We start from the raw sequence: 15,461 nt of genomic DNA on the forward strand, positions 1-15,461 counted from the left end.
TTGTATGTTTTGAAGCTGCTTTTTAGTTACAAGTTGGGGCTATCAACCTTGATTTGTTGATGTTGTAAGGTGGTAAGTCCCTAATGAAAGGGCATATGATAACAAATGTAAAAAAATATTTAAAGTCCCAATTGTAGGGCATTTTGTATAATCAGATGTTGATGTTATTGAAACATATGCATGGCCTGTATTCCCAACAATTATATTTAATTAAATTGGTTGTTGTGCATGTTTTTATTTTAGGAACAAATTAGAAAGTGGTCCCTGTGGAAGTACGCTATATGTATGGGGACCATTTGTAGTTAGTAGTCAGTGGGTGTTTTTATAATGGAAAAATGGGACCTTTGAACCCGTTATAGAACCATATTCCTGACCATATAACACATTCACATGCATGCACATTATTCCAAATTTTCCCATGTAGAAATATTCAAAGCCATATGTCATGAGTTTACTTAAAAAGGAAACATACTTTCATAAGTGAGTAAAATATCATTTCATGTCATGAGTTAACTTAAAAAGGCACCATGCATACATAAATGACCAAAATACCCTTTTATGTCATGAGTGAACTTAAAAAGGCACCATGCATACATAAATGACCAAAATACTCTTTTATGTCATGAGTGAACTTAAAAGGCACCATACATACATAAATGATCACATCACATGTATCATCAACACCACATACTTTAAATCCAAATAACACAAAGTAAAAATTACCATCATCCTAACACACATACTTTAAATCCAAATTACCATCATCCTAACACACATACTTTAAATCCAAATAACACAAAGTACAAATCAACACTAATCAATTAGAAGAGCTTTTCTTTAGAATTTCCTGGATCATCAACACCACCAATTCTTTTGCCTAATTTCAGCTTCAAGATTCTCTCTGACTTTCTTCTCCTTATCCTCTTCAAAATATCTGAAATTGGCCTAACCCTTACCTGCTGAACCTGGATAACAGGAACAACCTCCTGAATTTGAACATTATTAACAACTTGGACATTAGGATTAACCTCATCATCATGAACATTACCACCCTCCTCAACTTCTTCACCCACAACAGTCTCCTCACCCACAACACCCTCATCACCTTCATAACTTCTAGGTGGAGTAAATTGCATAGTCTGACTAAAATCCCCTGCACTAATGGATTCAACATCAGTAGGGGTAACTTGCATATCATTTTGAGTAGTATCCATCTCAATTGGAGTCATTTCAACCTCTTCATGTTGTTGTGGTTCACTTGTACTACCCTATATGGCATGATATAATTATGTTAGTGGCAAATCATATGTAAATAAATTTAAATTTTAAATGGTTTTACCTGTCCTGCATTTTGCTTCACACAAACTTTTTGTTTCTTCTGTTTCTTCAAATTTAACTTTTGGGGCCTTCTCTATGGACAAGTGGCCTTGTTGTGACCTATCTCCTTGCATATACTACATCTAATTTTCTTTCCAGCCTTAGAAACCCTGTGTGTTCCTGTATTCTATGTAGTGGATTTCTTCCTCTTAGTAGCTGGCCTACTAGGCACCCTTATACTAATAGGAGGCAATGGTGGAGTCTAATTTGTCTCTGGCCACATGTCACTGCCATTCATGGGGGCAGTTTTGTAACTGTATGCCTTCCTAAATGTGGTTGTGCTAAACATGTTGTCTACATAGGCTTCTACATCCTATTAATAAAGGATATGCTAGCTACAGAATGAGCACATCCATATCCATTCAATTGCCACAACCTACATGAACATGTTTTCCTTTCTAAGTCCACCTCATATGCATCTGTTGCCCCCTTACCTCAAACTGGTTTAATCCACTAGGTAGTACATGATAATGCCTTTGAATTTTTTTAAGCAAATTCACCTTATCCCTTATCTCTGGACAAATATGATTTCCCCATTGCTGTCCCTTTAATTTCATGTTGTAGATTTTGTCCACCATGTATAATCTTAACTCCTCTAACATGGTTATTATGGGCTTCTTCCTAGCATCTACTATTACAACATTAAAACTTTCAGAGAAGCCATTTTCAATTGCATCACAACACCTTCCAACAGGATCTTTCTCCATGAGATATTGATGGGCATCTGGGTTCAATGTCTCAATTTCATTCATCACAACTTTAAAAGCATGCTCAGTTGTGGCTTTAGATGCTCTCCAAAACAAGGTATGATATATCGCACCAGTGAATCTCTTCTGCAAATTATGGCAAATATGTCTAGCACACCGCCTGTACTTTACATATGGAAGCAACTCTTTAACAGCCTCTATCAAACCCTGTATTAATAAAAAGGTTTAAATCAGATAGTATAAAATAAATATAAATGAATTTCTATGTAAATTACTAACGTTATGTTGGTCTAACATTAAACTGAAGCCATTGCCTAAATTCAAGTTTAGATCATCAATGAGAAGCTCTAAAAACCACTTTCAATTCTGCTTGTTCTCCACACTAACCACTGCCCAAGCAATAGGATATATCTTATCATTTGCATCCCTCCCAATAACACAAAGCAATTCCCCCTTACAAACACCTTTAAGAAAACATCCATCAAGACCTATTATCCTTCTACACCCTTCAATCTAACCTTGTTTAACTCCTTGAAAACAATCATAGAACTTGCTAAAATATTTCTTTCCATCTGGACCATCCTCCACATCTAGTTTCACAGTTGACCCAGGATTTGTCCTTAAAATCTCATGACCATATGACCATAGCTTACCATAATGTTCAACAAGGCTACCTTCAACAAGATTCCGTGCATACTTCTTTGCTCTCCTACACTGGCCCATACTAACTTAGATACCAAACTTGGTCGTTACCTTTACCCTAAGCTTCCTTACACTTATTTTCTGACTTTGTACAATCTCTTTGGTATAGTGACTCCCAATCCATGCATATGTCACCAATGATCCAAACTTGAAGTTCCTAGCACAATTATGATCAGCTTTTAGTGACTTGATTTGGAAACTCTCTTCATCACTCATCCAAGAAGTCCATAATCTAAATGTGCAAGCAACCCTGCTACACCTCACCAAAAGTCTTTTCCTATCATTTTTTTCAAAACACAATTGATATCCATTAGCTACAACATAGTTGCACAACATTGATTTTACTTGTCCTGGACCCTTAAATCTCATTCCTAGAATTGGTTTTTGTTTTTTCCAGTGTAATAGCTCATTAAATATGGAATGAGTTTGGATGTTAAGTTCAACTTCTCTCCCATTATCATCATCTACAATGTTGTTATCCTCCTCCTCATCAACACATAACTTACTCAAGAAATGAGCATTTGATGTCCTATTCATATGCACTACATCCTCATTAAATTCAAAGGCAACATTCCTAAGTTCATCTATGTTATCTTCATTTTCACCATCAATACAAGACTCATGTTCATCATCATCATTATCTTCATCATCAAGCCACCCATCAACACCAACCCCAATATGATCTACATAAACCGAAATTACACCATCTGTTCCATAAGCATCAAAAATAAAAGCAACATATTCCACATCTTCTGAAATGGGATTAAGCCCTTCCATCAGGGAATTGCCTGGTTCACAGTAGTAAAACTTTTTACACTCTTCATGCATGAAACGTTCGCAGAAGGTCACAAACTCAGAATAAGTCATAGAAGAAAAGTCGACATCAGTGAACATGGTTTTCACACCACCAGTGTAAGAGAAATGATTTCGATTAAATACCCCTTGGTAGTTGAGTTTCACCATCGCAAACACTCCATTAGGTTCCGATTGTGCCATTGCTGTGACTTCTTTTTTTCTTCAGCTCGATCACAGGAATGCTTCACAAACCCTAAATCAGTTTATTTTACAGCTGATAATGAAGACGAGTGAAGTTCGATAGCTGAAGACAAAAGGCTTTAAGCTTTGTATATCATTTATTGACGTGACATCTCACGTGGCATCGGATTAGCCAAAAAATATATATTAATTGATATATATAAAATGTCAATCGGGAAACCGTTTAAAAGTATGGAAAATGACTAAATTAATAGGTCATATACGAGTTTAGTGGTCTAATGTACAAAAAAAAAAAAACTTTAATGACCAAACGAGTTAAATATAAAAAGTCTCACATTATCCCTTAAAACAAATAGTCAAATACCAACCTTCTTAAAATTTCCTCATGTTTTAACAAAAATACCAAATTCGATGGTTTTTATGTGATTTTGGTATAAAGTCAAGTTACTACATCCTGTACCCTGGAACCAAAACCCTTAGCATACCACGCACACTTCTTCACAGTCCATCGTCTCTGTTGCCTTCTACCGATTACATTTCCCCTCATTTTTCTCTTCGGTAGGGTTTCGATCGCAATTCGCTAGCAATGGATGATGTATCCGAAGGCAAAGATTTCTCGTTCCCAAAACAAGAAGAGAAGATCTTAGAATGGTGGACTGAAGTCAAAGCATTTGAAACGCAGCTTGAAAAAACCAAAGACCTACCGGAATACATCTTCTACGATGGCCCTCCGTTTGCCACTGGTTTACCTCACTACGGCCACATCCTTGCTGGAACAATCAAGGACATCGTCACTCGGTACCAGACCATGACCGGCCACCACGTCACACGGCGGTTCGGTTGGGACTGCCATGGGTTGCCGGTGGAGCATGAGATTGACGTCAAGCTAGGGATTAAGACCAGAGAGGATGTGATTAAGATGGGGATTGGTAATTACAATGAGGAATGTAGGAGTATTGTTACTCGGTACGTTGGGGAATGGGAGAAGGTAATTACGAGGACGGGGAGGTGGATTGATTTTAAGAACGATTACAAAACGATGGATTTGAATTTCATGGAGAGTGTTTGGTGGGTGTTTTCTCAGTTATTTAAGAAAAACCTTGTTTACAGAGGGTTTAAGGTTAGTTCTTCATCAGATTTGTTTTGTTTATTTTACTTGCAAATAACTTCCTTCAATTCTGAATTTGGTAAACTGAACATTGTCAATTCGATACTCAATTTGCTCTACAAAATGTGTAATCCCTTGTTGTGGCGTTGCTGTTCATTTAACAGGTGATGCCCTACAGTACAGGTTGCAAGACTCCATTGTCAAATTTCGAGGCTAATTCCAACTACAAGGTTTGAATTGATTTTTTCCTCCTTGTTTCCATTTAAACCATTCTAAACTCTTTTGCATCACCTTTAATCTCTTGAGCAGGAAGTGCCTGATCCTGAAATAATGGTGACATTTCCAATCGTTGATGATCAAGATGGTGCTGCATTTGTTGCATGGACAACCACACCATGGACACTGCCTAGTAATCTTGCACTTTGTGTCAATTCTAATCTTGTATATGTGAAGGTTAGTCATCATAAAGTGTGGAGTTTTATTTGATTCATAAATTTAAATGACAAGTTGATGTTGAATCTAAATGGAACCAGGTGAAAAGCAAATCGAATGGAAAAATCTATGTAGTTGCCGAATCTCGATTATCAGAGCTTCCAGTAGAAAAGGCGAAAAAAGGAACACCTAATGGAGCTGTGGATGACAAGTCCAAGGGAAAAACTAAAAGCTCTGTTGTTGCTTATGAAGTGTTGGATAAATTTCCAGGATCTTCACTTGTGGGTAAAAAGTGAGTGTGTTTGTTCTCCCTTATCATGTGTGCAAAAGACGTAAATGTCCTCCTCATCCTTATCACCAAAGATTACCATATTCAATGTAGTCTTGTTTATTGGCACATTAATTAAATCTTGAATAATCCAATTTGTTGCAGGTATGTGCCATTATTTGATTATTTCAAAGAATTCTCAGATGTGGCATTCAGAGTTGTTGCGGATGATTATGTAACTTCAGATAGTGGAACTGGAATCGTGCACTGTGCTCCAGCATTTGGTGAAGACGATTATCGTGTTTGTTTGGAAAATCAAATTATTAATAAGGTCTGAAGTATGTTAATTACATATGCATTGTTTCTTTTATATATAATTTTTCAAATAACAAGATCTTACTTTTTCTTGTATATCCAGGGAGAAAATCTAGTTATGGCAGTTGATGATGATGGCTGCTTTACAGAAAGAATTACTGATTTCATTGGTCGATATGTCAAAGAGGCAGATAAAGATATCATTCAAGCAGTGAAGGCAAGAATAGTTGAATGTTATATGATTATAACACAGGGGCAAATGCGTAAAATAAATAATGATTCTTTTTGTTATGGATTTTGCACAGGACAAGGGCAGGCTGGTCAAGACTGGAAGCTTTACACATTCATATCCATTTTGTTGGAGATCTGATACCCCTCTTATCTACAGAGCAGTTCCCAGCTGGTACCCTATTTTTCCTTATCTCTTGTGCAAAAGACGTGAATGCCCTTCTCATCCTCATTATCTTTTTGGTTATTTAGTGGGATAAAGTGGTATCATGATTAGTTTATTCTTGTTTCGTGGTCAAGGTTTGTAGCAGTAGAGAAGTTGAAAGATCAATTGCTAGAGAACAATGAGAAAACAAAATGGGTTCCTGCTTTTGTGAAGGTATGTCAATTGTCTATTTTCAGTTGATTTTTTTGGAAAGAGCAAAAAAAAAAAATTTAATGTGTTCTAATGTGGTTAAAGGCATTGTTTTGTATGATGGAATCAAGTAATGAATGGAATTGCTCATTACATTGGAACTAATGGAATGAATTTGAATCCTTCCATTTTGTTACATTGCATTCCTTAGCCATGTGTTTTTCTTTCCATTCCATAATGGAATGAAAAATTGCAGTATGACCCATTTTTATTTATGTAATTTCTAATAACACATTTTTTTTGAAGGTATTTAACAATTTTAATTCAACTACTGTTTTATTATTCAAATTACTAGAAAATACATTTGAATTATAATCTAATTTCGGTTTTACATAGCTGTTACCATGTTCAACAGTTTATTTTTGTAATAAAAAAACTCATTAGATTTAGATATGATAATAAATAATTCATATGAACATTTATTTCATTTCTATATTCCAACCAAACATGATCATGGAATCATGGAATGTAACGACTAATTCCATTACCTTGCTTATTCCATAAGTCCATTCTGTTCATTTGTTATTCCATTCCATCTAATAATGCAGGAAAAAAGATTTCATAATTGGCTTGAAAATGCAAGAGATTGGGCCATTAGTAGAAGTAGATTTTGGGGCACTCCTCTTCCTATTTGGATCAGTGAAGATGGTGTAGATATTGAAGTTATTGGTTCAGTTGAAGAACTTGAAAAGCGTTCAGGGGTGAAAGTAAGTGCACATCTGTATTGGAATTTATATATATAATTGGAATGTACATTCCTTTCTTGTTTAAAGATGTTAAATTTCTGATTCCTCTTTCTGCTTCTCACATCACAGGTCATTGATTTACATCGTCACAAAATTGATCACATCACAATTCCTAGTCCACGTGGTGAAAAGTTTGGTGTGCTTCATCGTGTAGAAGATGTAAGAAAATCATAACAATAAAGAGCAATATTATTTTCTTGATTGATGAATTAATTGATCACAATATTATTTGTTGCATAAATTCAGGTATTTGACTGTTGGTTTGAGAGTGGGTCAATGCCATATGCATATATCCACTACCCATTTGAAAATGAAGAATTCTTCCAGAAGAATTTCCCTGGACATTTTGTTGCAGAGGGTTTAGATCAAACTCGTGGATGGTTTGTTTCTCTTCTCTTCTCTTCTTTCATTGTGATATAATTTCACTATATTTGAGAAACCTGTAACAAATGCTTCTTTCAAACAGACAAGCTCATTTCATGTCTCTTTATCTTTGAAACATAAAATGGCAGGTTTTACACTCTGATGGTGTTGTCAACTGCATTATTTGAGAAACCTGCATTTAGGAATCTGATCTGCAATGGCCTTGTTTTGGCTGAAGATGGTAAAAAGATGAGTAAAAGATTGAAGAACTATCCTTCTCCCATGGAAGTCATTGATGATTATGGAGCTGTAAGTTCTCCAATTTGGACTAGTTGAATATATATATATATATATATATATATATATATATATATATATAGATAGATAGATACAGAGATTATTTGACATTGTAATTTTGTATTGTTTAACAGGATGCACTACGATTATACATTATAAATTCTCCAGTAGTGCGTGCAGAACCTTTACGCTTCAAAAAGGAAGGAGTGTATGGTGTTGTGAGTAGACCTTAGTTACACCATAATATCTCTTAAACTTTCACCTTCCTTTTTTTTTTTTTTTTGTGATTTTGCTAATTTGAAAGCTGATTGATTACTTGTATGCAGGTGAAAGATGTATTTTTACCATGGTACAATGCGTATAGATTCCTTGTACAAAATGCAAAAAGACTTGAAGTTGAGGGGCTTCCACCATTAGTTCCTCATGATCCAGCCACTCTTCTCAACTCAGCTAATGTTCTTGATCAATGGATCAACTCAGCTACTCAGAGCCTTGTTCATTTTGTCAGACAAGAAATGGATGCTTATCGACTCTATACTGTAACCTTCCATTTCTCTTTAGTCTTTATATACACACATATTGTTACATATAAATATGTAAATACTTATATGATACTACTTTTGCAGGTGGTTCCTTATCTCTTAAAGTTCATTGACAATTTGACCAATATATACGTAAGATTTAATCGTAAAAGACTTAAAGGTCGCACTGGAGAAGATGACTGCAGAACTGCACTTTCAACTCTCTACCATGTATGCTTTTCATTTTAACATTCTTTCTTGTTTTTAAATGGTTTTTTGATTTAACATTTTTTTTTGTTTTTATTGGGTTTCTTAATTGGTTTATATTACATTCTTTTTAGGTGCTTTTAACTTCTTGTAAAGCAATGGCTCCATTTACACCCTTTTTCACTGAGGTTCTTTATCGTAACTTGCGTAAAGTATCGAATGGATCAGAGGAAAGCATTCACTTTTGCAGTTTCCCTCAAGTAGAAGGAAAGGTATTATTATTATTATTATTATTATTTTTGTTGCTTATGATAGCATCTTACTTTCAAATCATTTTATTACAACATTGTACTTTTAAACTTTTTCTTGATAAGCCATTGTACTTTGAAGTTTGAAAATTCTACCCTATTATAACAGTCTACTTTTTTCAAATAAAGGAAGAAATGAAAAGATTAATGCTATAATAAACAAATAAAGGAAAAGTACATTGCTTTTTCTTGCATTTTACTCTAAAACATTTGACAATTAATGATATTTCAGGGGGGAAGTCGTATTGAACAAAGTGTTAACAGAATGATGACAATTATCGATCTTGCACGTAATATTCGTGAACGCCACAATAAACCTCTCAAGACTCCACTTAGGTACACTGATTTTTTTTTTAACTCCTTTCTTTTATGACAATTTACATTATTGCCCTTTTCCTTGTAACTGAGACTGATTTATTACATGGTTTCAGGGAGATGATTGTTGTACACCCAGATGCCGAGTTTCTTAATGACATTGCTGGGAAACTGAAAGAGGTTAGTTTTGTATTATTTTGTTGATGTGGCATGTTTATTGAAATAAATTTATTAAGTAGTGGCCAAGTTTCAGTTTTTCTCCAATGTGAAGATACTGAAGGGATAATGTCACTAACTAGAGTAACCAAGTTTCAGAATTGTTTACTTGGATGGCAAATTGGGAATTAAATTAACCTTTCATCTTACACTTCAAACTTTTTGTTTTCTTCAGTGATAGAAAATGTCCTTTTCACCTTTGGATTTGCCATTTTTTGTTAATGTGATTAATTGGTTGAATTTGCATATGATAATGACAGTATGTGTTAGAGGAGCTGAATGTTAAATCTGTTGTTCCCTGCAATGATCCTTTGTTGTATGCTTCTTTACGCGCTGAACCTGATTTCAGGTACTTATATAAATCCTTCTATTATTTATTTATTTATTTATTTATATATTTATTTTTAGTTTTGTAGTGATCTCTTTTTTCTTGTTCTATTTTTCTTCTTGAAAGCACAACATACTTTTACCATCTTATTGGTTTAGCCACTTACGAATATTTCTTTTTGACCTTTTTAAAAAGAGCAAAATACAAAAAAGCACAGAATACTTTCAGTATTTTATCAATGTAGCCACTGAACTATTGATTATTTTACAAAACCGAGTAACTGGGGAAAATGTCTTTCTAAAAAGTCAAGAAAGCGTAATGGTTTAATTTTAACATTACAAAACTTAGTTAAGTGGCTTAATTGATAAAATGGTGAACATACTTTTTTTTTTCTTTCTGTATATTGCTTTAAAAAGTAAAGTCAAGTTGATGATAATGAAGAGGTAATAAATGGGCACCCAGTGTGTGGACTAATATAGACACATTAAGTAAAAACAACAGTATGATATAACTAGATTTTTTGCATTTTAGTGTGTATTTAATTATCTTTACATCTTCATTATGCATATTTTATCCTTACCTTTTAGTTTTAGATAGGTGCTTGATGTTGGTATTTAATTTTGTAGTGTGTTGGGAAAAAGACTGGGGAAGTCAATGCGAGTAGTTGCTGAAGCAGTGAAGGCAATGTCACAAGAAGAAATTTTAGCTTTTGAAAAATCAGGAGAAATTACTATTGCTACTCACTGCTTAAAGCTCTCTGATATCAAGGTAACTATTAAACAAACACACTGTTGCTATTAAGGGTAAATAAATGTAAGTAGGTTGTTGTTAACTTGTTATAGGTAAAATAAGAAAGTACATTAATGCCCATATTGTGATATTGGTAAAAAGACATTGCTATAATTATATATTTATTGTATTTTAAGTCACCATTTTTTAAATGGAATCTTGGCCTTGTAGATTGTGCGTGGCTTTAAACGACCCGATGGAGTGACTGAAGAGCAAATGGATGCATCTGGTGATGGTGAGGAAGCTCGACACCTTTTTTTTTTTTTTGTAATTATATTTTTGAATAAATAATTGTTTTTTTTTTTATTTTAATAACAAATTAATATTATTATTTATAACTTTTAATCAGGTGATGTGTTGGTAATATTGGACTTACGCCCTGATGACTCCTTGGTCGAAGCGGGTTTTGCACGTGAGGTATTATTAATTATCCTATTACAAATTAAAATTACAAGTACAACACTTTGCTTTTTTCAGACCCCCAATATTGAAAATTGAAATATACCATTTTTTATTGATTCAGCCTCTTAACTATGTTTCTGTAGTCATTAAACCGTTTTATACTTTTTTTTTTGACCCTTAAGAAGTCAATTCTTCCTGCTTGTCCTTTTTTCAAAAATCAAAACTGGGGAAGGAAATCATTTTCTTTTCAATGTTAAAAAAAAATATTATAATGGTTTAAGTAGTCAAATTAATCAATAAAATAGTGAAAGCATGTTGTCTTTTTCTATTTTTACTCTTAATTCAAACTCTGTTTACATGCCCAAGTAAAAGGGTATTTAAGTTTTAAGACATTTGGTAAATAACTATGCATTTAGAAATTATTTATTTGGTGATTTTGATTTTTTTTTTACAGGTGGTTAACCGTATCCAAAAATTACGTAAGAAATCTGCACTTGAGCCCACCGACATTGTGGAGGTCTACTTCAAGTCCTTGGATGAAGACAAATCAGTAACTGCCCAAATTTTAAAATCTCAGGTCAATTTTATTAAAAATATTATTATTATTATATTACACATCAGTATTGTATTGTATCGGATAAAATTAATTGTTGTTGTTTATGGTTTTTTATTTTCCTTTTATGCAGGAAGCATACATCAAAGAGGCGATAGGTTCTCCTTTACTAGACTCTACCCTCACTCCAGAACATGCTGTAAGATTTCACATACATGCTATATGTATTATCTATTGCTTGTGATGTTTTATTATAAATTAATTTGATATTAAACTATTATGTATATTGAATTCAATTTTTTTTATGTTTCAAATTTTTCTAAAAAAATGTAGCATAGCATTATTTAATAAGTATTTGTTTCTTGTGATGTTATATTGTAATTTTTTAAAAAGCTAATAAATAGAAAAAGGTTGTTATTGAAACTCTATAAAAGTTAAACAAAAAAAGGAATATTCCTTTTTTGTTTTCTAATAGTAATAGTATTTGTTGTTGGGAATTTGCAGGTAATGATTGCTGAGGAGACGTATCACAACATTTCAAATTGTGACTTTCAGATCACTTTGTCAAGACCAGCTTTAGCTTTTAACAATAAAGCAATTCTTGATTTATATTCAGGTTTGCTCCTTTTTTATATGAATTTCTTAGTAAACTTTTATATGTACTTTAAATATAATTATGAAACCATTTAAAAACAATGATAATAACAATATTAGTTTTTTTTGTGAATAGGGAATGCGAAATATGCAGAGGCGTTGAAGGTATATTTGTTGTCCAGGGACCACTTTAATCTCAAAACAGAATTTCTAGTGGGAATTAACCAGGTAGGTTTCTCTTCAAAAACACATTATTTTATTTAATTTTTATCAAATTCAAAAGAAATTGATCAGTTTTAATTGTGTTACAGATTAAAGTGGATTGCATTGAAAATCTGCCTACTGTTGATGTGGTGTTGGGAGAACACGTGTTCTTAACAGTTGGGGATTATTACTCCCAAACCACCGCCAACAATTCTTGAAGTAACTTTTACTATAATCATTAAGAGGTTTGTCAATTAAAAATGTTTTTTTTTTTAATGAAGAAAATGGAACAAGGAAGATAGACTTTATTATATAGACAGTTAGTATTGTTTGGTCCGTTTTTGTGAGTGATTTTGTTCATTGTATTTTTAGTAAGATGGTGTTTATTTTTATAGTTTATACACAATTTTTCATACAAAGCATTTCGTTTTTGGGTAAACCTAAACCAGTACCAGTAGTCATATAGTTGGTCATTATGTATCTGATGTTTATTTCAAATGTTTTCTTAGTTTAGAATTGCGTATGTTTATATGCTAAATCTTGTTTCACCTTCAAGAAAGGGGAAAACTAAAAAATATTGTTTTGATGTTTAAAAGTAGGATCTGATCCTGATGATGAATATTTTTTCATTTTTTGAATTCTGCCTATTCTACACATTTGTAGGATGTAGTTGTATGCCTACATAACCAAACATGTAGTTTACCCTACTTTTATCCATATGATGTTTTGCAAAGTAAGAGCATTTTGTGAATGGCCTTTATTTCATGTTTTTACATTCTTAAAGTATGTTATAGTTGGTTGATTATGTGTGTTTAGTTAATTAGGGTTATTTTTACAAGGCATCCCAAGACATCAAGAACAATATAGACATTGTATGCCATATATTTGATAAGTTAATGGCGATTAATGCTCATATGTGTTTGTTCATTGTCACAAGTTTTGCTATGTGGATGGATATCCAAAACTTTTTGTAAGATCCTCTAACATCTATACCCGAAAAAGGAGGAGATTTGGTTTTGTGTTGGAGTTTAGTCTTATTAGTTGATTTCGATTAAGTGGGGTTCCTAGATTAAGTGGGGTTCCTACATTAGACATTAGCCTGAATATGTTTTAAGACCCAAGTATTGCCTCATGGGGTTCCTACACTAGACTTTTATTAGGAGTATGTTAAAGACCTCAGTATTGCCTTGGATTCCTAAAGATAGGTCAATGAAGGCTCAATGAAGGCTTAGACTTACTTGATGTCGATGATTAGGATGTTTTGTCTAATATATTGGTAATTGAGTTTTTAGTTAGTACCTGGATTAAGTTTAGGAATTAGCAAGCTTTATGGACTCTTTTTATTTTCCAAGTCTCTTATTTAAATAGTATTTAGTGTTTGTTAAATTTTTATATTTTACCATTTTTCACGCTATGTACAAATTTTGAATTCTTAGTATATCATCAAAATCAAAGTATTTTTTTGCTTCAATCTATGGGCGTGTGTTACCTTGAAACAAGATACTGAGGCAATGGCAATGTTCCAAACCACACATCCCAAGATCTAATGGGATAATCCTGTAGAACTTTCTACGATCAAAAGAATATTAGAATGTTACAGAAATAGATGCACAATACCAACCAATAAAAAGAGAGAGAGAGACCCTTTATATATTAAATAATTATATTTAATTTTTTTTAAGTAAGACAAAACATCATAAATGGTCCATGTGGTAGTGAAATGACGAAAATGCCCTTCAATTAACAGACAAAACTTAACGGAGTTATCAAAAATGACCAATCGTCAAAAGTTTTGAAAGCACAGGGACCATCTATGATGTTTTTAAACCATGGGGACTAAACTTCAGATCTGAAGAAACCATAGAGACAATTTATGATGTTTTTTTCTATATTTTATCTTCTTTAACTTCCCTTGTAAGTACTTATGTTTTTCTATTGCTTGGTGAACATTTAAATAGAGAAAAACATCTTGAAAAATTTAAAGTTATAAGAGATGATAAAGTGAGTCAAAGCGTTGTTCATTTTGATACTTGGTTTATAAAGATATGTTCTTTTATTTTGGTTTCTTAACAAACATGAGAATGTGGTGATTTATTATTATTTTTTTAATTTTTAACTTTTTTTTTACTTTATTGTCTATGAGAATAAAGTATGAACTGTTGAACGTTTTAAATTTCATGATTATAGTTACGATTTTTAATATTTTTCAAATATTAAAAAATACAACAAACTTAATCATTTTTGTTAACAGTCTTATTATTAATGGTTATTTTAGGTAATATCTCTTAAAATAAACATAATTACATTTTGACTTAAATCAACTGTATGTCTAATTCTTTTTTTTTTTGGCAAATTTTTTTTCATCATTTTTAAATAAAGATAGATACCCAAATTTCTTAAAGTTGTAATCAAGATAAAACCATTTGTTCATAAACCGAAATCCAAGATCAAAAATATAAATAAACATAACGAAATCTCAAATCATAAACTGCTGATGTGTGTGTACAGTCGCACCTTCACCTTCCCACAATTCGAAGAAGTGTCTGAAATAATTTAATCTACAACGGTAAACCAAAACTTGGTGAGTTCCCCAAAATACCCCACATAACAATACACATACAATACATGCACACCAGACCTCTAACACAAGGTTGGACCGCCACCGGAGCCTACAACATCCAAGTCGGGCCGCTCCCCTTGGGCCTACAGGATAGACTGGACCACCTAGTCTCTTGACCTTCAACATACAGCCGGACCGCTTCAACCCAAACCGCCATATGTCAACACATGCAAATAAACAATAACAAGCAACCATATGTAATGATAGCAAATCTACTTGTCTAACATATCATTACAACATATAAACATCCTAAAAATCAAATGATACATACTGCAGTACAAAAATATAGCAAGAAATCTCATTTGAAACAACAAAACACATAATGAAACTACTGAAGTGGCTAAGATGGATTCCCAAATCTGTGTACACCTATAAGCATATTAATAATTATTACTTAGACCTCATCCTCCATGTTCTTATGTGATAAAACATATAAAATGATTGTGTGAT

At 32.9% G+C, this 15,461-nt stretch overlaps 1 protein-coding gene across 1 annotated transcript; it reads left to right on the plus strand.

The window, feature by feature from the left end:
- Nucleotides 1–4,231: 4,231 nt before the first annotated feature.
- On the plus strand, nt 4,232–12,830 carry LOC145117469 (isoleucine--tRNA ligase, cytoplasmic-like). The gene is made up of 27 exons (XM_079053759.1): nt 4,232–4,902; nt 5,055–5,120; nt 5,200–5,343; nt 5,424–5,614; nt 5,756–5,921; nt 6,009–6,122; nt 6,211–6,308; nt 6,434–6,512; nt 7,097–7,255; nt 7,364–7,453; nt 7,541–7,674; nt 7,807–7,966; nt 8,089–8,172; nt 8,281–8,493; nt 8,581–8,706; nt 8,817–8,954; nt 9,223–9,326; nt 9,422–9,485; nt 9,782–9,870; nt 10,476–10,617; nt 10,810–10,873; nt 10,988–11,055; nt 11,495–11,617; nt 11,727–11,792; nt 12,098–12,209; nt 12,324–12,415; nt 12,499–12,830. Exons 1-27 carry the CDS (start codon nt 4,369–4,371, stop codon nt 12,607–12,609), a joined length of 3,531 nt encoding a protein of 1,176 aa, XP_078909885.1. The 5' UTR covers nt 4,232–4,368; the 3' UTR covers nt 12,610–12,830.
- The last annotated feature ends 2,631 nt before the right edge of the window (nt 12,831–15,461 follow it).

This window comes from Lactuca virosa, chromosome 5, assembly GCF_052849685.1.
Source record: "Lactuca virosa cultivar CGN04683 chromosome 5, Lactuca_virosa_CGN04683_v6, whole genome shotgun sequence".
NCBI classification, from domain to species: Eukaryota; Viridiplantae; Streptophyta; class Magnoliopsida; order Asterales; family Asteraceae; genus Lactuca; species Lactuca virosa.

Bases quoted from the DNA above. Each gene is read 5' to 3' on its own strand.
- LOC145117469 (XM_079053759.1), top strand. From the start codon at position 4,369: ATGGATGATGTATCCGAAGGCAAAGATTTCTCGTTCCCAAAACAAGAA. The intron at 6,309-6,433 runs GTACCCTATTTT...TTCGTGGTCAAG, and splicing joins TACAGAGCAGTTCCCAGCTG to GTTTGTAGCAGTAGAGAAGT. The intron at 9,871-10,475 runs GTACTTATATAA...TTAATTTTGTAG, and splicing joins CGCGCTGAACCTGATTTCAG to TGTGTTGGGAAAAAGACTGG.